Source organism: Manis javanica, chromosome 4, assembly GCF_040802235.1.
Source record: "Manis javanica isolate MJ-LG chromosome 4, MJ_LKY, whole genome shotgun sequence".
Classification (NCBI taxonomy): domain Eukaryota; kingdom Metazoa; phylum Chordata; class Mammalia; order Pholidota; family Manidae; genus Manis; species Manis javanica.
The window spans coordinates 54,951,601-54,976,902 of record NC_133159.1 but is presented as its reverse complement, the minus strand read 5'-3'; the positions used below and the strand labels follow the sequence as shown (position 1 = coordinate 54,976,902).

At 39.0% G+C, this 25,302-nt stretch overlaps 1 protein-coding gene and 1 long non-coding RNA gene across 5 annotated transcripts in view; one reads left to right on the top strand and one right to left on the bottom strand.

The window, feature by feature from the left end:
- On the bottom strand, positions 1-25,230 carry DYNLT5 (dynein light chain Tctex-type family member 5). Of its 4 annotated transcripts, none has more exons than XM_017666768.3 (5): positions 24,689-25,184; positions 22,761-22,882; positions 9,596-9,687; positions 3,377-3,501; positions 1-2,435 (listed from the first exon to the last, which is right to left on the bottom strand). In XM_017666768.3, the coding sequence occupies exons 2-5, from the start codon at positions 22,871-22,873 to the stop codon at positions 2,232-2,234; spliced, it is 534 nt and encodes a 177-aa protein (XP_017522257.1). In that variant the 5' UTR covers positions 22,874-22,882; positions 24,689-25,184; the 3' UTR covers positions 1-2,231. The 4 variants fall into 4 exon arrangements, 1 of the variants encoding a protein (XP_017522257.1); XR_012130200.1 differs by lacking the exon at positions 3,377-3,501 and adding an exon at positions 19,548-19,656 and having other exon boundaries at positions 2,335-2,435; positions 24,689-25,230; XR_012130199.1 differs by lacking the exons at positions 1-2,435; positions 3,377-3,501 and adding exons at positions 3,508-6,997; positions 19,548-19,656 and having other exon boundaries at positions 24,689-25,230.
- Positions 11,962-25,302, top strand: part of LOC140848910 (uncharacterized) — a 112,194-nt gene continuing 98,853 nt past the window's right edge. The window contains exons 1-2 of the long non-coding RNA XR_012130201.1: positions 11,962-16,900; positions 21,939-22,027. This is a non-coding gene — a long non-coding RNA (uncharacterized lncRNA). The remainder of the gene's footprint in view (positions 16,901-21,938; positions 22,028-25,302) is intronic.

Genomic DNA, 25,302 nt, shown 5'->3' with positions numbered 1-25,302 from the left:
GACCTGAGTTTGATGCTGAAGGTGAAGAAAGTTGCTACAAGCATAAGGGGGTTGTTCTGAGGTGGGGAGAGGCATGAGTGGAGCCTGAGAGGTCAGGATGAGCATGGTGGGTCTGGGAAGAAGGATGGCACTTTAGCAACACCTACTGAGAAGGAAAAATATCTGGAAAACATCAGCTGTTTCAAAGTAAAAGAATTCCCTCAAATTTACAGTGTCATTTCTTTTAAAAAATGTTTATTTTTAAAAATTGAGATATAATTGACATAACATTGATACGTTTAAGATGTACAACATTGTTGATTTGATACATTCATATATGGCAATATGATGCCATCATGGTTAGCTAACAAATCCATCAAAATGTCCTATCACAATGTTTTTTGTGATAACCAGCATGCTTCTGAGTCACAATTAGTGAATTTCTACTGTATATTCTTATACTGCAATGTAATTGCTTAGAATTCATCATTTTTGAATTACAGTACATGGCAATATGTTGGCAAACCGCTTCCTTTCTTGCTTTTTAATTGACATCATGCTTTAAGGTTTTGATTCCTACACAGCCTAGGACAGATGGGAAGAAATTATCTCATGGACAAGATTTTAGAACTCTAAAAAAAAAAATGAAGCCATTTTTATAATGGACTTTCTACATACTAAAGAAATTTCTTCATTCTGATTTATTCATGTAAAATTGCTAGTTAATTGCCCCTGCTATTGTTCCAAGAGGGGATATGTTCACAAATGAGTAATGAAAATACGAACCTCATTTACTCACTTATTTATGATCTAATCCAGATTCAAAAGTGGGCTACGGAGGTTGACAAATACTGGTTGTGATAAATTATTACACAGACATATTCCACTCAGGCACTAACAGAAAAAATAATGAAAATTGACTAATTCATTTTGAAAACCTACCTTAAAAGCCAGAATAAGCAGAAGGAGAGGGATTTAAAAAGTATACATTTATTTTTTACAGTTCATTTTGGGGAAAAATAAGACATCAATGTATTTTAAAACTATAAAGCACTGACTGTTTCCCATTTGTTAAATTTTTTTTGAAATGAATTATACATCATTTTTTCCTTAGGACTAAGGCATTGCTAATTTTCTCCATATGTGTACAATTTGTCTTTGGCCTTTCACAAATGTCCTCTAGGCCATCCATTTACCGTCCAAGAACAGTGCCACGGCATCATTTTACATGCACACAAAGGGTTGAAAGCTCCATAAAAAGGAATGATCCATGGTACAAGCTACATTAACCAGCAGGATAATAAGCTATTCCAGCCCTGTAAATTTTAGTGCCATCCATTCAAAACAGCACTGAGTCACTTTAGTATTAAATTCGTAGGAACAAAAACAGTAAATACAGATGTTTTATGTGTTAAGCTACCAGCCATATATTGTGTGTAAAAGTTTGTTACCTAGGAAAACCTATTCAAAAGGCACATAAGGCAGTGTATATTTGAAAGCAGTGCCTCTTTCAATCATGATTTTATGTGTTACAGGTACATCATGTATATTTAATATTACAACGTCTACTTCAGTACCCTAAAAAGCCTTTGTTCACTAGTTTCCATTATTAAAGAGCCAACATTCATTTCTCCCACAATTTTGTAAAGTGCAGGCAACCCACAAGAGCTTCTAGTTTTAGCTAGCAGCCCTGTGGGACTATGATAATTGTTATGAAATCATTAATTCTACCTCAGCAGTTTCAGCTGTCAGGTACACGTAACAATAATTGCAGTTAATGAATGCTGCTCAATTTATTAAGTACAAAATGAAAACCAGTATTGTTTTATAGGCAGCACTGAGACATATTAACATTTATCATTTGCATATACCATATTGAATATTCTACCATTTCTTGGTCAGAGCATATAGCCATAAATTTTTTTTTAAAAAAAGCCTTTCTATGAAGGAAATTCTAGCTCTCTAATTGAAGAGTAATTAAGATAATTAGTACCAAAGTAATATTTAATAATAATCTATGTCTATGAAAAACAACTCTGCAGAACTAAGATTTAGTTCCTTCTTTGGAAAACAAGTTTCTTGTGCCACCTTCCTCTCCCCCAGTTCTTACAAGTCTAACAAAGCCCCAAATGCCAGTTCTTTTAAATATTAATGTTGCTTCTTTCTCAAAATTTTGTGCAATAAAACTTGCAACATAAATACAACCTATTTCTTGATTAAAAAAAAGTAAGAACTAGATTTCTTATTTTCAATCACTCCAAGTAAACTGCATAGACATTTGCAAGAGCAAAGAGGGAAGAATTTCTGAAAACATAAGATGAAAAGGTATCTCTTTTAGGATCCCAGAGGCATCTGCTTCCAATCAGTATGCTCTGACTCTCCCGTTGTCCAATGTGAACAATCACAATTAGCTTATACCGGGGAATCATCAAGTCCTTGATCTGGCCTTTAATAACCTAGAAATTTTAAAAAAAAGAGTCCTCACTTAGCCACAAAAAACTTGTCTTAATCTTTGTCATAAATATAGTGGATTTAAGTTAAAATAGCATGATGCATTGTAGATACTCTCAGGAATTACTGTAGAACCATAACTGATTCCCTTCAAGCACTGTTCTCATTCAGACAGGACATTCAGGGACAAAATGATAGCACCAGAAATAAATCTACATTCTCAAAGGCACATAGAAAAATTGTAAGCCAGGACACATAATTTAACTGGTTTATTACATTCTTTGAAAATCTATGTTAAGATGACTTTTCTTTAAAGAATGTTGGCATTAGAGTTATACTGTCTTGTTCATGTCTAATTATGGAACCACAGATCAGAAGTCTCCTGTAAGATTAATCATGAATGTGTATTAAAAACTTTGTTATGAAAAAGAAAGTAGAGAAAACCTGACTAATTATGTCTAATTATGGAACCACAGATCAGAAGTCTCCTGTAAGATTAATCATGAATGTGTATTAAAAACTTTGTTATGAAAAAGAAAGTAGAGAAAACCTGATGTGGTGCCAGCACTTTAGTTGATAAAAACAGAAATGCATTTAAATGTAGTTTAAGGTCACAAAGTTTGCAGTTGATGGCACTTAAAGAAGCTGCCTTGGGGAAGAGAAAATAATCATTAAAATATTGTATCTTTTACAATAACTTCTTTAAATAAAGGGGGCAGTTTTATATATTTAAAAAACCACACAAATAATGCACAAAATGATTGCTTTAGACAAAAGCTTTTTACACAAACACACACGGAATATAATCTGGTAAAAATTTTCAAAAAATATAAATAAGTATTTTTACTGCTACTACAAACTTACTGAGTTTGTCAAAAAGTAGGAGTTTGTACTTTCAGCAAATATTCTAGTTACAATGAACGCTTTGGGAAAATTATACATGTACCTCAGAAATGGTTTTAGTCATCTGTCTAGAGAGCTCCGGTTCATACTGTTCTTCTTGTAGATAGTTAGTTAACACATCTTTCAGAATATGGTTGACAAGGACCACAGGAAAATGTTTGGTAGGACCTGAAAATACAGATGAAATTTCTAGAAAGTAATTTCAAATCGTATCTGCTGCCCAGGAGGCTAATCAAAAGGGCAGTGAAAGATGGAGAGACATTTAATCTTCAGGGTGACCTCTATTAAAGGAAAAAAGTGGTCCTAATTACATTTCCAGTCAGGTTCTCTGGCAAAGGACAAGAAGACAGAGGACTCATCCATTTGCCAGACAAAGAATGTGTTTAATACCACTGAGGTTTGGCATGAAACGTCTCCTCCACATTCCCATCATTAGTGACTTCAAAGTCTTTCTAACTGGCCCACCTAGCTCTTACGTCTCCCCTCCAATCTGTGTGCCACACTACAGTTGATAGTTGCACCATGGTATTTCCCTTGGTGAGGTCTAAGGTTCAGCTCTCCTGCCTAATCTATAGTCTCTCTCCCACCACTTCAGCTTTCTCTAGAGATGCCTCTCCAGTCTCATGGACTTCATCTGTCTTTTGAAGGATGCTGTGTACACATGCTCTTGTTCTTCCTTTTAAATAGAGCATCTTGTTCATTTGTGAAGTATCCACTTATGTTTCAAGGCCAGCCCAAATGTCTCCTTCTCCAAATAGCCTTCCTCTGCTCCTCAGATAAAAATCAACCCTCTCTTCTCTGTACTCCCAGTACACTGGGTCCCCACTGCTATTCTGGCTCCTAATCCACCTGATAATAGCTATGGCATATCTGTCTTTCTCCCCAGTAGAATGGTAAGCTGGATAAGGTTTTATCTTTCTCAGAGTCCAATACAACACTAAAGACATAAGAAATGTTTAATGTGTGATTTTTGAATTTAAGTAGAATTCAACATTTTATAGAAAATAATCCTAGAAAAGATCATGGCTACTTTTATTGAGAATTCTCTACATGTCAGGCACTGTGATTAATATACATTTATTACTTTATATAATCTTCCAATAAATCTTTGGGGTGAATCGTACTGTTATCTCACTTCACAGATGGGAATGCAGAAGTTTAAATACATCGAGTGATTTGCCCAGAATTCCACAATGGCAGAGCTGGGGTGTACTCCCAGGTTTATCTGACTCAAGATCTTATATTCTTAACCACGTTTAATCCATATTCAGAACTGAAGCTTCAGATGGATCTTCTTTGTCCTGCGCTCAAGAATCATCTGTACCTCCCAGGAACAGTGACCTCATCATCTCTCTGTCATTGTACAACACGCACATGAGCACAGGGCCTGGCATATAGAGGCCCAGTCATTATTTGCTGAATTGATATAGATGAAGGAATGGGATCAAGAATTATATCCAATTCTATTTTAATAGTCATCATCAATATCTTTAAAGTGTTTATTTTTAATGACTGTATCAGGCAGGGTTCAAAGAAACATATGTCACACTAAGGACAAGTCCAGAGGACTTAATAAAGAGACCCCCTAGGAGGCTCTGAGCAGGGTGTGGGAAATCACAAAGGATAGTGCAGCACCCCTTGGCCAGTGAAAGTGAGGGTGTTACCCTCATCCCCCTCCAGGTCAGAGGGATCTGAGAAGGGAACTCTCACTGGATCCCAGAAGAGGCATGTGGAGAGGACTCCCCTGAGAGCAGCCTACCTCCTTCTTTTGATGAACGCAAACAGCCTCAGATGAGCCCACTGGCAGGGTGGGGGAAATCAATGCTCCACTCACACTCCTCCCGCTCCACTCACACTCCTTCCGCTCCCGGACATCCTACTGAAGTTTCCCACAGGCTGAACCTAACCAGAAGAACAGGGCCCGTGCCTGTAGTTAGGACCGCCTCCCGGAGCTCAATAGAGTGTTTCTATTTTGATGATTACATAGGTATTGTTCAATTAAACTTAAATGAGGAGGGGGAATGATTGTGGACATGTAAAATGGAGACATCTGATGCAATGAGTCTGATAATGAACCCCAGTATTTAGTCAGCAGGACAGCGACCAGCAGTTACAACCTTGTGCAGGATTGGTTCTGATGCTCCGGCTTCATGGGCTCCCGCCCCTGCAGGTAAACTGCCAGCAACCTACACGCCTCTGCCTGCGGATCTTTTAGAAGATATCCACTGCACACTCTAGTGAAGTGAGGCTAAATTGAGGGGGATTTCCCATTTATACTGAAGAAATTTAAAAATGATATAGCTAGCTTGAATTCAATGAAATAGATTATGTCCTTTGTGGATACTTCTCTCTTTTTCACTTTCTCGTACGCATATTGCATGTACCTTACTTGCCCTACATCATTCACATGGTACTTAAGTCAGCCGCGTGTAGTAGTGACTTAAATGCACTGTTTCCTTCGGAAAATAGTAAATTCCTTCAGTACAGGTATTTGTCTGCTAGTACTCATCCCTGTCATTTGGAAACAGTATTTCCCCTCCTAGAAACCGGTCTTCTTCCAATTCTAACCACCTGGTTCTTTAGGGTCTACCATGGACCCCTTGGAGCCCGAGTACAGGTCATGGTTTGGCCCAGGGGTGGCACTTGCCCCAAGGAGGGCCAATTAGAGTCCTTTCTTGAAATTTTAATTTAAAACTGGGGGAAAAAAAAAAAAAGGAAAAAAAGTCAGTCTCTTTCTGGTGGCTGAAGTTATGACATGTGACCCTTCGGAACTGCGAGAGGCCTTGTTTATCACTGGCGGAAGGAAGCCAGGCTGCCAGGACAGAAGGAAGCCCAGACACAATTTAGTGCTGGAAAGTAGAATCCTGGCAGCACTTGGGTCCCTGTTTGCAGCTGTCCTGCTGCACCAGTGTCCTTTCTACTCCATTTAGTGTTTTTTTGTTTTTAATCTCATTAACCAGATTCTGTTTTGAAAACATCTTGAAATACAGTCATGAACTTTTCTCTTCTTTCCCCTCTGCCTGTGACCTCTGCCCTTACAGCCAGGATCCACCAGTGCCTTGCTCAGGCTGGATGCTGAGATGCAAAGAGGAGTGAATGATCAGCTTTTAACTTTCAAAATAAACCCCTGAAGCTCCTTTCAGAGTCAACTAATTGAACGCCAAAGCTTTTTTTCTTTTCTTGATCAATTTTTTTTTCTTTGAAAGGAGGAAAAGTGTTTTTGTAACTCAAAAGGCAAAGACCTGAAGAAGGGTCAGGACGGAGAAGAAAAAAAGAAAGGAAAGACAAACTTGTCCATAAAAAATAGATTTAAAAGAGAAAAGATAAAAATTTGGCTATTAAATATTAATATTTATATACTGCTTAATATAAATATTAAATAATAAATCTGTATCTCAATTTCCCAAATTGGGATAATAACAAGAATTACCAATATTGTTTTTTTGTTAGGATTATTTGAGGTGAAATTGTAAAAATGCTTAGAACAATGTCTGCCACACATACAAAAATGCTCCTTTAAGTACTTATTATTATTACTATTGTTGCTGTTACTGTTGCTCCTTCATGCTGAGGGAAGAGATGGGGTTGCTCCTACTGAGAAGGCAGCAAGATAGGTGAGGAGGTGACTCAGGAGATAGTGGGGCCTCCGCAGTTGGGAAGGACCCTGTGGGGTGGGGAGAAGTCAGCACGTGAGAGACTGCCAGGCCTTGGCCAAGAAAGCATCTGACACAGGGTCTGATTAGCTCATGCAAGCTGAGCTCGAATGATATCTCTCTCTCTCTCCCTCTTCAGGTTCTACTTTTCATTCTGTTGGCTTCATTCTTAGGCAGGCTGTCTCGATGTGGCAGCAAAGACAGACACCAGCGCTATTGTCTGGCCTGGTGCTCAGTCAGTGATTTTAAAGAATCAGATACCTCTTCACAATCATTGCTCCAGAAAAAGTCCCATGGAGAACTCACCAAAATTAATAGGAAATTACAATGTATGTCTTAGAAGGCTTTTCTCCTTAGTGACTTAAGGAGAGGTCATAACATGCCAGTTTGATTTAGAAGCAATTACATAATGAATGGAGAAGCCAACTAACTACACTACATCACTGCATTCTCACAGTATCCCTGTGACATGTAGACTATTATTCCTATTTACAGATGAAAAAACTGATATTCAAGGATGCCAAATACCTTGCTCAAACATCATTTACTTAGGAATTAGCAAAACTAGTATTCAAATTCAGATACACTGGATCTTTGGAACTCTATGTTCATCTATACTCATGTTTCAGTAACTAATTAATGGGAAATGTAAATGGGATTTTATTATAATAAATATACTTTCATTTTTCCATTCCCCTTTTTCTTTCATTAATTATACTCATGTTTTATCTCACTTTTGGTGGCTTTGATCACTCAGATAAAAGGAGGACACACATACTAAACATTTAAGATGTGCTTAGATGATGCAGATATTATTGGGCAGAAAGTGAAAAATTACACACAAAAAGGCTGGTGATTGACTGGCTGTACTCCCTACCCCTGTCTCCAACACACACTCTTCTGGGCAGTATTGTGTGGCGTAGATACGAGAAAATCTTCACCAAAGGCCCACAGAATGTTTTTTAGATGCAAAATAAACCCAGGAACAAGTTGAAATGGAAATACATTTTTGACTTAATATTAATAAGATAGCTAGTTGAACATTTAAAAAATAGATTATTAAGCATAAAAGAATAATTCACATTATTTTTTTGTATGAAAAAAAGGAAAATACTTTATACTAAAGTATTTCTAAAATTACTTCTCTAACTTGGTTTGACACTCAATGCTTCTAAAACTGGTAAGATGATTCAGTTTGTTTAAGGAAATAAGAAAATATATTCTTATGAGGAAGAAACACAGGCCTTTATATTTCAGCTCCTTCATCCTACTGAAGTCTGACTCAAACCTTTCAGCATGCAGAGCCCAAAGTCAAAAGCACCAAATGGCTAAGATCTTTTACTGATAATTGGCGGGGGGAGACCTCACCCAAACTGAGCTTGCCTAACTGAAAAGTCTGAGTAGACAGCTGGATTTAGGACTCAAATAATGATAATAGGATTTGGTTCTCTCTCCATCTCAGGCTTCATGTGGGGACAGGATGGCAAAAGCTGCCATGGCCCCTACATGCTTTCAGGTTTCAGGGCCTGATCTGCTTCCTCAAGAGCCCAAATGGCATTTCCTGAATTGAATCTTGAAGACTCTGGTTGGTTTGACTGATCAAAGGTTATGTTCTAGAATCAGTCAGTGTTACATCTCTGAAGCAAGTGCCAGCACAGCAGAATGTTATGGAGTAAAAATGGTAATGATGGTAAGTATAGGGTTTCCTCAAAAGAAACAGGGTCAGGTTTCCAGAAGGAGTGTGACAGTATATTGGATGGCAGGAATATTAGTTGTCGATCACAGGCACTGTGGAAATACTAGTAGACTGATTCATTTTGGAGCCTCATACTCCATGTAGTCTTGGGGATTATTGTGGAAAACTGGCTACAAGGCCTAATGGGGTGTGTTGATGGTCTGTAATTTTCCTGAGGTTAACTGGCTGCAGGTGGAATCACTCTGGCCCAGAGGGTCTTCCTTTGGTCACTGGTGAGTCTCTGTGGAATTTCTATATAGCAGTAATTATATATGAATTCAGATAATAGTGGGCAGGAGTGCATTTAGAGAAAACAAGTAGGTCTGTGAGGAAACATGAATGGGAAAAGATATTCACTGTGGACTCCATCTGGGAGGATAGAGGCAGGTGCAAAGACCTTTGTTTTCAAAGACCCAAAACCTCAGTGGGAAGGTATAAACATCTCTGTCAACAGGGGACCTGGAATCATCTGCCTTTGCCTTGAAGGCTTTTTTCTTCATCTGTCAACATTGGTTGGTTCTGTTGGATAAAATTTTAATGTGTCTCTCTTTCATTTAACTCAAGTACATATAAAATAAGTCCACAAGATAATCCAAAAATACCCAATGAACTTCCTAATTCAGTGATATGCGATGCACATCAATGCCACCTGTACATTGCTTAGTATTTAGGAAACACTGATCAAGACAGTAGGCAATGGGTGTCCGTCCTGTTTTGCAGGCAAAGAAATTAAACTAGCATCAAATCATTCAATTAATTAAGATCCATTATATTGTGCTAGCCTTGAAAATAATGCCAGGTTATCAGATATTATTTTAAATAAATATCATTCACGAAATCAGAAGTTTAAAACTATGAATGAGCGATGACACACCCAGCTGATAGGTGTTTTCCATTTGAACCGTGAGGCGCGAGGCATCATCACGTTGGCTAGGCTCATCCACGTAAGACACAGTACTCAGAGAGCTAAAAGCAAGAAAGAAAACAAATTTCAATAGTTCATTATAACAATAATAACACAGCACAATGCTGCTTTCAGCAAAAATGTTAGAAAGTTAAAGTTTTCTCTCCAAAAATTTCAAGCAAGCCCCAGGTATATAGCCCAGGGACATATTTAAAGTCTGAAATAGTTTAGAAATGGAAACATTAATGTGTAGAGAAGTTACTTGGAGGAGTTACAGTGCAGTGCTGTTTAGAAAGAGAACCTATAGCGGAAAATTGGAGAGTGTTCATGGGTTGGTCTGTGAGGCAACAGACTGCATGTTGGGACACATGCGCACCATCGCCGATCGTGTCTCTACCACAAGTGCAAAGGCTCTCTCTCACCTCAAAGTGGGCAGAGCTCACAAAAGGAACTGGGGAATACGTGAGGAAGCTTAAAATGTGGGAAACAACCATATATATATATACATTTATAGTATTATAAAGAGTTCACTACTATTATGTACCTCAAAACAAATCCCTTGTGTAGGAAAACAAAACTCACCCACATGGCGAGAGAAACCACAATTCACCCAAACTTTTGTAAATCAATAAGCATCAACCACCCTTTTCAACCTTAAGAAAGGGTTTTGGCTTGGTTCCCAAGGCAATAGAAGCTTATCCAGGTGTCGAACAAGAGACCCAAGCAAAGAGGAGCCCCTAATGTCCCTCCAGCACTACTTAATTCAACTTAATTTGGAGGAAATTCAACTGTCACTAAGGTCAGTCTCGGCTCCCACCCCCAAGTCCTTCCACCTGTGAAAACGGAAGGTAAGACAGATGTCATTTCAAAGGAGGTGTATAACTGTGTGTGTGTGTGTGTGTGTGTGTGTGTGTCCATGTGTGTGCAGGGTCACCACTTTTCTAAGCAGGTTATGTTTTTGTCTGAAATGAGAAAGAGATATTCTTAGTCTTTTTTTATTAAATCAATGCAAGGAGTTTAAAATACTGAGTTCTCAGCTACTGGGAATTAGTGAGTTTCTTACTAATTGATATTTCTTAAGACAATCACATGTAATCTATTGTTTAAAATCCTTTAATATAGTACAGTTAACACAGTAAATTAAGATTTAGTCACTCATCCCAAGAAAGGGATGCAAGAAATTACAGCTGCTTTTTCATGATGGATTTCTGGGTTAGTGTTTCAGCTTTCATTATTGTAACACCTGCTTTCCTTAGTTTTCTGCTGCCCTTTGAAGTAGCAGCGATCTGTTTGGCCACATTGGTTGCAGGTGTTATCAGCAGTACCAAAGAAGATAGCTTCTGCTTAGAAAACTCAGATGTTGCAAAAGCCCTTTGATTATAAGATAAGCCAGCCTGTCCCAATATTACATATGCCACTTCTAACTTTACAAAACATTTCCCATTGACTATCTCATTTTACCTTCACAATACTCTTTTAAGCAAGTAAAAGAGTCATTATTCTCATTTCAGAGAGAAAGGAAATAAGGCAAAGGGCTTAATGTCACACATAACAGGAAAAGAAATAAAAGAGAACCTATAGCTGAAAATTGGTAATTACCAATATCATTTCAGAATATTGACTTAGAAAAACTTGTACATATTTTTATTGATAAGCAGCTTTACTCAAGCCCTTTGAAAATTTTAAAGATAAAAACATGAGATGCTTAAAAAACAAATTTATAATTTTCATTACTAGTGATATATACCCAACATGATAAATTTCTTGGGTATATGTCACAACATTACAAGTGGTGAGTTTCAGTTGTCTATGACTATACTTGCCCTAGTTTATAGTAAATCCTTCTAGATACATGATCTCATTGCAAAAGAAATACTATAGTTGATTTTATTTTTTGAATGTGAAAAATGTCCTTCCTATCTGTGTATTTCATCAGCTTGCTAGCATTTATGGAGTAAAAATATTTCAACTGGCAAAATGTATCCAAGAGAGTTATAAAGTCTTAGGAAGGAAAGTAGATTAAAAGTAAATGCAGGAAAACTGAAAGTCTGATACAAACTACTGATGAAAATAATGAACAAATCAACTAATATTATTCTAGGGAGAAGAGTACCAATTTGTGTAGCCCAATGCAAATTTCAATTATATTTGGACTCTTTTATACTATAGTTGAGGACAGACTTGGAATTAACCTGAGTGCAAAAACAGCTGCATGAATTAGTCCACAATAGCAAAAGTAACCCTGTTGTACTGTACTTGATTGATGTTGGAAATGTCCCCTGCTAACCCAGCAGCCTGATTATCTAGAAAAGAGACAAAAAAGATTTGCTAAGGAGTTGGAGTATGCTGATTCTTTCATGAAACTCAGCTTTCCTGAAAACATCTTACAAATTTGCTTGCTGACAATTCTTTGAATTACACAGAATAAAAACAAGATGTGTCTTATTGTTATGAGTTTTAGAGACAGAAAGAGTAATTTCAATTAAATCTCACCAGCCACAATATCATCTAATTATCAGTGAGAATTGATTTTCAAAATTTTCACTGCCATTATTACTTGGGTTGTTTGGAAGCTGTAGTAAAAGATACTTGAATGCATAACCAGCTTTGGAGCTATTAATTTAGTAGATTAAGAAGGTCAGAATGTCATCTTTTGTTTATTTGTAACCATGAAATGCCAGGAACTACCATCATTTGAACGGTATCATTTAAACATGCTCTTGCCCCACCCCCCTTCCCCTGGCCCTGAACCTGTTCCTAAAGTGATACGCTGCCTCCCAGTGGAGATACTTCAGAGTGCACTGCGAAAAAAAAGACTGCTTTTGCTCTTTTGTTTTTTCTTCATTCTTTCAACAAATATTTATTGTCCACCATATAGAAGACAGTGTGGGAAGTACTGGGAATACAAAGACAAATTGAAGTTCTTGCGCTTGAGAAACAAGACGTAGAAAACCAGGTAAGATAGGCATTTAGAACTTTGCACCTCAAAACTTCTATGGATATTTTTATAAATGTTCTGCTTAAGAGGAAAGGCATGCCAGCTCTTCCCCCCTTGGTAGAAGGGGTAAGCTGTCTGGTAAGGGAATTTAGTTTTGTGTCCACTTAATCTATAGCAGGTTTGCTGGATTTTTATATAGGTTTGAGATTATTTTATTCACATTATGGGACCCATTTTACGAGGAGAGCTGTCATGGAAACAAAAGTCAAGATCTGTTTTCAAAACTGAAAGAGGAAGGAAAATGACGTGGTATGTGTTCTCGTGAGATACATTTTTCAAGAAAAAGGAATGATTCTGAAGGACAAAGAATGAACCACACAGCCTGTGAAAAGTCGAGCTCTAATGTGACTGAATATAATCCCGGAAAGGCGACTGACAAAAATAGAATAATTTTGAGTGTGTCGATAGAAAATCAGAGTTAGTGTCTGAAGCCCCTTGAGCTAAGTCCTAGGTGAGGTTAAGGTTAAGGGCAACTGATGAAAGTTCTGTGCAGCTCCTGAATGAATGCATATGTTCAAAGTCGCATTACCCTTGGCTGTCACTGGAGAGGTGAGGCGTGAGGCTGAGAGCAGTTGTGATAAGGACAGCACATGATCTACAATGATGTGGAGATCACCAAGATATGGTCTGTCTCAACAGATTTTCAACACAAATGAAACACATTTTTAGAAAATCTTAATGTTTAAATGTTTGAAATAGTTGCACAATGAAATGTTTCAGCAAGGAGGTAAAATTATACCTTGTTTTAAAAATATGAACAAGAATTTTTCTATTTGCTGTCAATGCATCTTATGTCTGCAAGATGAAAGCCATTCGTCATCCAGGACTTAACATATGTGGACCTGTAAACCTAACCTTTTCATGAGCAAAAGGGCTTACTTATTTGAGAATTAGTATAATGTAATAATTATTTATTCAACCATCAAGAGATATTTATTGAATGACTGCTATGTGCCAGGGACTATTCTGAGTCCTTGGGATACAATAATGAAAAAAACAAAACAGAAAAACCCTTAAGTCTCTGCCTTCACGGAACCTAATGGGAAGAGATAGACAATAGACAAAATACTAAATAAGTATTGTAAATTACATTACATAGAATATGGGAGTATTACATATTAGTATTGTATAATACATTAGATGTATTGTATATTACATGCTACAGAGAAAAGGACTGCTTAGTTAAGGGAGCTTGGAAGTTGAAGCAGAGAGGGTGCTGTTTGCAATTCTGAATAGAATGGTCAAGACGGGCCTCCTTGGGCAAAGAACCAGAGGCGAGGAAATGAGCCCTGTGGATGTCTGAGGGAAGAACGTGTGAGGAGGAGGGAAAAGCACAGGCACAGGCTTTGAGACATGAGGCCGCTTGTTATGCTTGAAGAAGTGCATAGATACCTGAGTAGCTGTAGTGGAGGGAGCAAGCAGAAGGCTGGAAGAAGATGAGCTTACAAAGGTGTCAGGTAGCTGGATCGTGTACAGCTTTGTGGGCCACTGGAAAACCTTGGCTTTTACTCTGATTAAGTGGGGCTTATAGAGGATTTTGAGCAGAGGAGTAGCAAGATCCACTTTATACTTTACAATGAGCATTCCAACTGCTGTGTTGAGAACAGACTGTAGGCGGGCATGTGTAAGACAGGGAGACCAGTTAGAAAACTTTTGTAGTAACCCAGATGAAAGATGACATTAAGTTCTATGGATGAAATTGTGTCTCCACAAAATTCGTATGTTGAAGCTTTAACCTCCCATGTGACTGTACTGGAGATAGGACCTTAAAGGTTAAAGGAGGTCATAAGGGTGAAGCCCTGAGTCATTAAACCAGGATCCTTACAGAAGAGGAAGAGATGCCAAGATTCTCTCCACTGTGTGAAGACACAGTGGAAAGGGGGCCTTCCACAAGCCAGGAAGAGGGCCCTCACCAGGAGCTGATCATGCTGGCACCCTGATCTCAGACTTCCAGCCTTCAATTTTGAGAGAATTAGTTCCTCTTGTTCAAGCCACTCAGTCTACAGAATTTTGTTACGGCAGCATTAGCTGACTAATACAGTGACTCAGACCAAGATGAGTCTGAGGATAGAGGGTGGGGGGGAAGGGTAGCCATAAATAGTTGGGTTGTGGAAATATTTTTAAAGCTGCTCCAGTAGAATTTCCTGATGGATGGGAAGGAGAGTAGTTAGAAAATAGTTGTCAGCTTATTATCTCTACTAGGTATTGAAGTGGAAGGTGAATAGGCAGTAAGATACATGGGCCTGGGGTTTGGGAGACAAACGTGGGCTGGAGCTATACCATGTCTCAGTCACTAGACTGGAAGGAGAGTCCGGAGGGGATAGGTGTAGGACAAGAGAAGGAAAGGACAAATGACTGCTCCCCGAGGCACCCCTACATTAAGAAACTGGAGAGAGGAGGGACCTGTGAAGAAAAGTGGTCAGGAGAGACCAGTCAGATAGAAGCACAACAATAGAATGTGTGTCCTGAAGCCAAGGGAAGAAAGTGTTTCCAGGAGAAAGTAGTGGACAGTGGACAGTGTCAACCACTGCTGAGAGTCAAGTAAGATAGGGACTGAGGACTGATCACTGGATCAACGACGTGAAAGTCAGTATGATCTCAACAAGAGCAACACCGTTCTGTTCACAACTGTATATTTACCACCTAGCACATGTGCATAACTCAGGCAACAAAATGTATTCAACGAATAAAAGAAATGACTGTGATGAAGTCATTATCATTCTCATTTTATAGATGATATATTAAGACTTAAGGAATATTGAATAGTAGCTTCTTAAGCAGAGGATCTGGGATTTAAACTTAGGTCTAGTTTGATTCTAAAGTCCATTAATAGCAATAATTAATATTTGCTCTATACTGAGATGTGCCAAGAACCATTTCCATGTATTATTTCAAAAGACTATCACCATACCCCAAAGTGACAATTATTATTTTAATTCATTTTATAGAGGGAGAAACTGAGGGGAAAATGGCTTAATAACTTTTGCAAAATTGGCAGCTTGTAAGTGCTCAAGTTAGACCTTGACCCTAGCCAGTCTGAGCAGAGTAGGCCTCTGGGCCCCTCCATTCTGTTCCCTGATTGTATTGCTGCTATTCCATGTATCCCTTTAGAAATTCTGCATTAGTTGGCTAGGGCTGTCATAACAAGTACCACATACTGGATGGCTTAAATAACAGAAATTTATTGTCTCACAGTTCTGGCGACTAGAAGTCTGAGAATAAGGTGTGGGCTGGATTGGTTCTTTCCAGGCAATGAGAGAAGGATCAGTTCCAGGCCTCTCTCCATGGCCTTAAGAAGTGGAAATGTGGCACAGACAAGGAGAGGGTGGTGTGCAGAGACACAGGGAGAAGACAGCCACCACAGGCCATGGAGAGAGAGGCCTGGAACAGATCCTTCTCCCAAATTTCCTTTTCTTGTAGGGATATCAATCATATTAGATTAGAACTCACCCTAATGAACTCATTTAAGCTCACTTATTTCTCTAAAGACCCTGTTTCCAGATAAGGTCACATTCGGAAGTACTGGGGATTTGGCAGGGGTTGTGGGAGTTGGGGTGCAACTGAGTGTTGGGGGAGCACCAGGGGCACACAGTTCAGCCCACAACAAATGCAAATGCTTTCATGATGTCTCTAAATTCTAGAAAATTGCAGATTATTATCTGGGAGCTGTGATGATCTGGCAAATCACTTTACCACGTCAAGCCTTGGTTTCCTCAATATTTGTGGATAATATCCCCATTTTTGTAAATACTGTTAGATGTTAGATTCCTTTGCTTCATGGCTTATATCAGTTCTTAGACTCACTTGCCTTGCCAACATTCGGTATTATTCTGCCTTCTTAGGTTTTGCCATCAGATTGCTGCAAAATGGTATCCTGCTTTTATCTGCATTGTTCTCATTTCAAGTGAGTTCGAGCAACATCTCTTCATATTCTGCTTAGCCATTTGGGCTTTGCTTTTGTAAATTCTTGTTTCTCTCCTTTGACTATTTAAAAAATTGTTTTCCTATTGTTTCTTTTTAGATTGTTAAGGTGCATGATCTTAAAAAACATGTCTTCTTCAAGCCTATTAACTGTGTCTATTGTATTCTTTGTTGAGCAGAAATGCTGCTTTATTATAGTTATGTTTATCAAGTTTTTTTTCCTTTTGGGATTATATTTAAGAAATAATTTTTTACCCTAAGAACACAAAAATATTATCCTATATCTTCTTCTCCTAACTTTGTATCTTTCCACATTTCAGTCTTCCATCTGGAGTCTGTTCTGCGAATGGTGTAAGGTAAGAAACAAGCTTCTTTTTCTTTCATAGAGTAAGCCAGTTTTCTCCCAACATTATCTATCAAAAAATCCATCATTTCTCCATTGTTCATATATTAAATTTCCATATAGTCATGGATCTACTTCTGAAATTTCCACGTGTTCCATTGGTCTATTTGTCTATTTCTGTAATTATTATTTTCATTTACTGCAGCTTTGTGGTGTATCTTAATATCTGTTGGGGTAAGTCTTTCCTCTATGCTCATCTTCAAAGTTAACTTGGTTACTTGGAACTCTTTTCTTATCTATACATTTTAGAAGTAGTGTCTTGAGTTTCTCAAAAAGTACAAGTGGATTTTGATTGAGATATATTTGACTTTGTAGATTTATTTGAGAAGTACTTGTATATTATTGTGTTAAGCAGTTTCATCTAGGGATTATTTCTCCATTCATTCAAATCTCTGTTAATGTGAATGCCTTTACCTGGGATCACATTCCCAAGGCAGTTTTCACAGCAATGCCAATGAAGGATTATGCACAAAGATGTTCCACATGGCATATGAAAGCCAATCTGGGTGTTCATCCCTAAGGGAAGGATAAGAACACATGTGATGGGTGTGTATTAAGGGCTCCTATGCATCAGTAAAAGGCAAAGTGCTAGATATCTACAGTTACATGAGTAAATTTAAAAAATAAAAATTTTGAAGAGATATATGAAATTGAGAAAACAAAATGAGACTTAGAGCACACACCTTTTATGTAAGTCAAAAATGCTTATCTTTGGTAAGTCCTTGTTCTGTATTATTTTATGAGATGGTCAGTTATGTGTGGCTACAAAAGGAGACAGAGGAGGGGCTTGGGAAAACACGGTGATTATACTCACAGGTCCTAGAACAAGAGGTAAGGCCTGCCATGCAGGACCACATGGAAGAACATGGTCAAGAAGCGAAAGACAGGAGCAAGGGAGAGCCAGGCTAGAGCCTTTGTTGGGACTTCCAAGGGAAGGGCAAAGCGGGGCAGGGGAAATGGTTCAGGACTAGCTAGTCTGAATAATTTTGGCGGGCTCTAAACTAGAGAAGTCTAGTTGCCTGGGACTTGGCTCTGGGATAATTAAAGCAGAGGAATACACTGCCTCCTGGAGTGTGGGATGGATAGAGGAGGGCTGGCCCTGGGATGGTTAGTTTGCTAATGAAAGGTAAACTCCCTGCTGAGACCTTGGCTAAAGTTAAGAATTGGTTACATCCCAGAGGGGCAATCTTTCCCCAGTGAGAGAGGTTTTTCAAGATGTCAAAACATCAAAATGCACAGAAAAATTTAAATATATATAATACAGTATTTAAGCATGTCTATTCATGTAGTATATGTGTAGTATTGTGTGTATTAGAGCGGGTGCCTATTGGACAAGAGAGTGCGAGTGAAGACGGGGAAGAAGAGAGGCAATCAGGTAAACGCGAGGGGTCTTGCCCGTGTTGGTGATGCCGGTGTGCTGTGAAATGACCAATGTTTTCAATTCAGCTCTGCTCCTTAGATAAAGAAGATAATAAATGAGATTAATGGAGATAAAAGTATCTTTACTACTTAACCCACAGGGGTTTTGTAAGAATCGTATGGATATTGTATGTGAAACGATTTAATAATCTATCAAATATAACATAATATTAATTGTTATTATCGTTTAATTTAGGAACATTAAACCATTTCAGTTTTCTCAAGCGTCTCTTCTCTTTGGGGGAAGGTATATCTCATCCAGGTCTTGTTGGGGGGCTTTTGTTTGGTTTAGAACTTACCACAATGAGGAAACAGGCCAGACAATATCATTTTTAACTGCACTGAAGCAATTCAGTAGTGTAGGTTGGAATCATACAATAACTTCATTATATTTAAAATTACTTGTTCACTACCTTCCCCATAGATTATAAACTCCAAGAAGCAGGAATTATTTCTGTATGCTTTACCATTTAGCATAGTGCCTGGAATGTCCTCATTGGTTAAAAAATATTTATTTCAAATGAAGTAATGAATGCAATCCATTCCATTTTTTGTGGAAAAGACAAATTAGCAGGTGGCTTTCAGTTTACTTGATAAATGAGCTTTTCCAGAGTAGAACCCTACAGTTAGTTGCCTTTATATTCCTAACATGTGGCACAATGATGGGCAGAGAGTAGAAGTTCAATAAACCTTGAATAAGTGAAAGAATGTAGTATGGCCTAGCTAGTGTGTCTGATGTCACCAGTGGGTTCAAGTAGAGAGGTGTGGGATCCATGCTCAAAGTTCTGGTAACATAACCTCACTGCAATTCTGGGTTGAGGTAAAAGAGAGAATCTGTAGTCCCCAACCTTAGGCCCACCCTACCAGTTGAACTACTGGCCTTAGAGATAATAAGCCTGGATATCATGTCACATTATCCTGGGAAAGTAACTTAACCTCCAGCTTCTGTTTTCATTTTAAAAATATGAGAGTAGTTCATCTGTTAAAATACTGTTTGAAGGCCGCCAAAGGCTGAGCTTCCAGTAAGAAAGAGGTCATTGTAAATACCTCCTCTCACCTATGGATGGGAAACAGAAGGTGCTGATGAATGAACAAAAGAGTTGTTAATACAAGTTACACATAGCCATTTTTCAGAGAATGAAGTTTTTTGCCTATTTGCAAAAACCCATTTTGACACTTACTAATTCTGTAGCTTTGGAGCATCAACTTCTCTAAGCTTCTGTTTTCTTCATTTGTAAAATGGGGATGATAACAGCATCTACCTTATAGAGCAGGGCTGAGCAAATGTTCCTGTAAAATGCCACATAGCAAATATTTTTGGCTTTGCAGGCCCTTTGGATTCTACTGTTTCTTTGAACAACTCTTCTGTTACAGTATGAAAGCAACTGGAGACAATACATACATTAATAGGCATGGCTGTGTTCCAATAAAATTTTATTTATGGATACTGAAATTTGAGTTTCTTATAGTTTTCACATGCCAAAAATTTTCAACTGTGTGAAACCATACTTTACTAAGGGACCATACAAAAACTTGTGGCAGGTTTGGACTTGACCCTTGGGCCATAGTTTGCCATTCCTTGTTATAGAGCTTCTATGAAACTTAAATGGGTTCATAGTGAGGGATCAACAAATACTAGCTATTACCACTCTTATTACTATCAAATATTTAAGTGAAAACAAACAAAATTCATAATTACACATGAAGTAGGAAAACTATGTAGGTATTGAAAGAGATATGCTATCATGCTAACAGTTATGATGTTGGGCTAGTAAGATCCAGCTTAAGATGTTTCCTTAAAAAAATAAAAATTACATTATAATGAAAACACAATTTAAAGAAAATGACTCAAGCTTAGAAACAGTTCATCATTACATTGAATATAAATTCAATTTTCCTTTCACAATTTAGAAGGCACTTCAGATAACCATTATGCCCAGGGATCAATATATAGCATTTAGTTATTACTGAAGAAGACTGTAGACAGAGGAACCGAGGACTGTAAGGCTGAATCTATGCTGAAATTATACCACACCCAAGAAGCTGCTTTCTAAGTTAGTCTACCGCCTACTCTTCTCGTACTAAGTCCACCATCTAATGAGAGAGACAAGAAAACAGCCAAATACAATGCTATGTAGAAGGAAAGAGCAGCAGTAACAGAAGGGAAGAGCACGCAGCCCAATCTGGAGGCAGCAGTGGTTGCAGTCGGGTAGTTAGAGCCTGCTAGAGGGGTGGAGATGAAGCTAAATCCTCCAGGAGGAGGTGGAGGAAGACAGTGTAAGAAGAGCATTCCAGATAAAGGTATCCCAGGGGAAAGCAACATGATGCAATGGCTGGAGGCAAGAGCACTGAGGGATTATAAATATGAGTATGGCCGAGGAGTAGGATGCAAACAAGGTAGTGGGAAGAGGGTGCTGGAGAAGTAGGCAAGGCTCTGCAGACCCTCTATGCCATAGTCATGATTTAGGACATATCCTAGTCATTAAGCCATTGCTTGACCAGTAAACCTGAGTTATTTCACAGTAAAATGGTAAGAATGATGTCTAACTAGTAGGATTAATGCTGGGGGAATTAAATGAGGTAATGTATTAAGTCCTCAATATCCTCAAGACATACTTCATAGTATTGAAATTTACTTGTTTGTTTGAAACAAAAATTGTTTTGAACTAACTTTCAAATGAAAGGTATATGCTTTTTCATAAAACATTAGAATTTCAAAACAATGCCTGCATTTGATAGCCACTAAGTTTTCAGAATGTTTCTACTAGCTGAAGACTCATTTCACGAAGGAGAATCACCTGTACCGTCTGGTCCCAGACAGTGATGAAGACAAAACAGGAAAGCAAATAGAAGTTAGAGATGGGGAGGCAGCCTCCTAAATGGCCTCCGCATCGCATGGATACTTGAAAGCAGTTTATTTGTTATTTAAGAAAAAAAGCACAAGTAGAGGATCCATTCTGAATCTTTTGTTTGGTAGTCCAAATTTCTAACTTTGCAATATAGTAAAATAATTACCACTTAAATGTATTCATGAGTGAAAAATCTACCCTAATGAGTTGATTTCTGTATTCTTGTTATTTTAATTTGTATTTATACTTCATCAATAAAAGAAGGGTGATCCCTACTTCTTCAAATTTGGCCATGGTCTGATTCTATTATGACTTTCTAATTTGCTCTGAAAGGGAAGAAGTAAATAAAAATTAAGCAAATAAGATGATAGTTTAGTCTTTGGATGAGAGCATTTTCTGAGAAACATGATTTGTCAGGTTATTATATTTTCTTGAAAAATTTGCATTTAATATAGAGTAATATAAAAAGAACCCCTACACTTAATATTTGTAAATAGCAGCCAAAATGGCTTAGGGTTCCCAGCTGGGTTCTGACATATGCTGGGATTGCTACTCCTTAATATTTCCTATCTGTAAGAAAGAGAGACTGACATAGGTCATCCACAAACATCCAGGGTTGGAAAGTGGAATTTGAAATGACTACATGAATACACTCAGTATGAAAGATTTGGTTTCAGAATTCTAATGTAAATCTATTCTAGTTCTTTTGGTTTCTGTTCCCAGGACATACCAGCTCCTACTTCCTGACTGCAGGGATAAATATACTACAACCTTGAATCCTGTGAAAACTGCCAAGAAGGAAAGTCTATTATGTAAGTTAAAAGACCTCTACCTTGAATAATTTGTTTTGCTTTCTTTCTAAAGGCAAACAGAAATGCTATTGAACTATTAAAAATTGATGGATCTCTTCAGGAAAGCAAATGCAATATGTAGCAAGATTCAAAAAATATCTTTATTACCTATGACCCACTAATAATACTTCTGGGAAGAATATAAGCAAAGACTTTTTATGTAGTGAAAAAGAAAAAAGGTGGAAACAAATTTAAATTTCCTAATTAGGGAATGGTTAACTGACCCAGAATTAAAAACTGACAGAATATCATGCAGCCATTTAAAAGGATATGACCATAAACCATGAAAGATGTTACAGAATTTGTATAAAATAATGCTAATGTGTATCTGTGTGTGTGTATATATCTATATTACAAATATGTATGTAAATACATTACCATATATTTATATGATGCTGAGAAGAAGAACTCAGTAGACATGTTAAGAAGTAGCTGGTCCTATTGCTTATGCTGTTTCTTTTGACTAGGTGATTTTTGGGGGGCAGTCTTTCAAATGGTAAAAAATGCTGCTGGGATCAACATCACAAGTTTTCCCACTCTTTTTCTCTTTTTAAAAACATGACCTGCACCTTGTACTTGCCCATTTTCTCCCTTTTCATGTTTCCAAGGAAGTGTTATCCTTTTTGCCTGATAAACATTATGAGCCTGTTTATTCAGTAACTGAAGTTAAGTTAATAGCTATTCAGCAACTCACTCTTTGGTATGTCCATGGAGTTCCTTAGGCCTGAATTCATGGGTGCTCAGAGAAGACACACTCCCTCTTGCCTTTAATGAATGAGCTGCTCTGCCTGGAGCAGCGTCTGACATTATCAGAACCTATGGAAGAAAGCTTTTATAAAACATCAGAGGGAAGAGCTGGAAACACTGTCATTAGTATTATGTAGAGACTCATTCTAAATAAGGCATACAAACAATTTTTCTACCATTTTTGAATAGGGAGGTGGGGTTTCCTCAAGAATGATTTTTAGCATCTGCTGTTATTCTGGTCAGTATAACTACTTTGAAAATTCTGGTGACTTGTGCTTATGCAATATTGTACTTTATTCACAGAAGTCAATATTAAGCTGCAGCAAAAATGCTTAATTGCATAAGACGTTAAAGTTACTGAGAAAAGATAGCCATGTGTAGAAGGATATTATCCCACACCAGAAAGCAGTATTTTTTATTGCCTCCACCAAATTTAATCTTGATTAAATTTTGCTAATTAATATTTGTTCCTGTTGCTGTCATTTAAAAAATTAAAATTGTCTTCCCCAAAGGGTCATTTTTTTCAAGCAGCAGTGATTTATTTTGTAAAGAGCAAACGGAGTAATGTTAACTTTTCACAGAGTAATGTTTTGGAAAAGATACCTCTTCCTCATAAATGTTTGTTTAAAAGTTGGTAGTGGGAATGCACTTTCCAGAATTTAGATGGTAACTCTGTTACCTCACCGACTACACACAAAGTTACATGTTCAATTAAATTATTTTATGATCTGAAAGTCTGAACCCCCAACAAGGAGACACTGTCCTAGACACCAAAGCAGAGTCCCTGGCTCCCAGGAGCTGGCAGGTAAGTGGGTAGGCAGACAAGGGCACCACCCGGAACCGCAGGGGGAGCAGCACAGGGAACTGGAGAGCGCTCAGACAGGGAAGAAGTGAGTGTGTTGGAAGGGAGTGGGGTGTCTGTTGGCAGTGGGGGGTGTGCGTGTGATTGCATACCTGTGTGTGAGAATGTGTACGTGAGTGTGAACATCTCTGCATGCGTGCCTGAGTGTGTCTCTCTGTGGGAGCATGTCTGTGTGTATAAACACGAGTGTGTCCGAATGGGTGTGTGAGGCTGTGTATGAGAGTGTCTATACACATGGATGAAAATGTTTGCCTGCATGTGTACATATGTGAGCATCTCTGTGTGTGCATCTGTATGAGTCATTATCTGTGTACCTGAGTGTGCGTCTGTGTCTGTGTGTGACCCTTTTTGTGTGCGATGTGTCTGTGTACTGAATGCGTCTGCAAACCTTTATGCATGAGCAAATGTGTATGTGCTTGTATGAATACTAGCACCTATGTATGTGAGTGTGAGTGATCGTGTGTCTGTGTGAGCACCTGTGTGTGTGCTTGTGTGTATGAGTGTGTCTATGTAAATGTGCCTGTGTGTGGACAGGACATACTGAACCTACCTGATTAAGTGGGTCATTCAGGTTCCAATCCAAAGTGACATAGATGAACCTCGGTCTGCTCACCTGTTTCCAAGGCTGCCCTGCAGCCAGAGCTGGAACCAGGAGGTGCCATAGGGGGTGCAGCCACCGCACATCCCCAGTCTGGCCTCAGGACTGCTCGGGACTCAGGCTGCTCCGGGGATAGACCGGGCTGGCCAGCTCTGCACTAGGCATCACCCTAAAGCCCAGACACTCAAGAGGGAGGAGGATCAACCGTATCACTTACAGTTCCCAAATTGGGGGCTATTTTTTCTTACTTGTTGAGGGGAGGAGGAGTTTGGAGTCAGAGAGGTCGTAGCCAACGCAAACAGGCCATTTCTCGACACAGGGCCCTTCCTGCTTAGCCCCTGTGACCACTGAACGTACCCTGGTCTTGATCCCTTCTCCGCTATCGGCCGGGCACACGGTGAGGCGGGCGACTTACCCACGGCAGGGCTGGAATTGTCGGCGCAGCTCGGCTCGGGCCTCCCAGACCTCGGGCTCGTCCACGGCTGGACGCGCGCCTCCCTCTGCCCCTGGGCGCAGCGCACTCCCCCAGACTCCTAAGCGCGTCTCCAGGGTGATCTCTTCAAACAGAGCCCTGGCCCGCCCCGGGGCAGGGAAGCTGCATGCTCCTCGGAGCCGCCCCGAGGATGTAGAGGATCTCGTGGTCACTGCCCAGAGGGGCTGCGCCGAGCCGGCTGTGCCCTGGGGTGGCCGCGTGCTGGAGGGGAGCGGGGTCATCCAACAGCGAGGAGGACATCTGGGACTCAGGATGTAGCCCCGAGAGCCCTCACCCAGTTCCTTTTCTCGCAGATGCCAGGGGCAGGAATGGGAAATGCTGCGGTTTCCCAGGACAGGAAGAGCAAGCACAGCAACCTCTTCCCGTCCCTCGACCCCTGACACAGCTTTCCACCCTCCTCCAATGGCACAGATGATTGATAACAGGTACAATTTATTGAGAGTTTCCATTTACCAGACACAAACAGCTTTAGTTTTATTTGGCTGTTCCAACAACTGTCAGGAAAGCCTTGTTCTCTCTTCACAGATTTAGAAAAT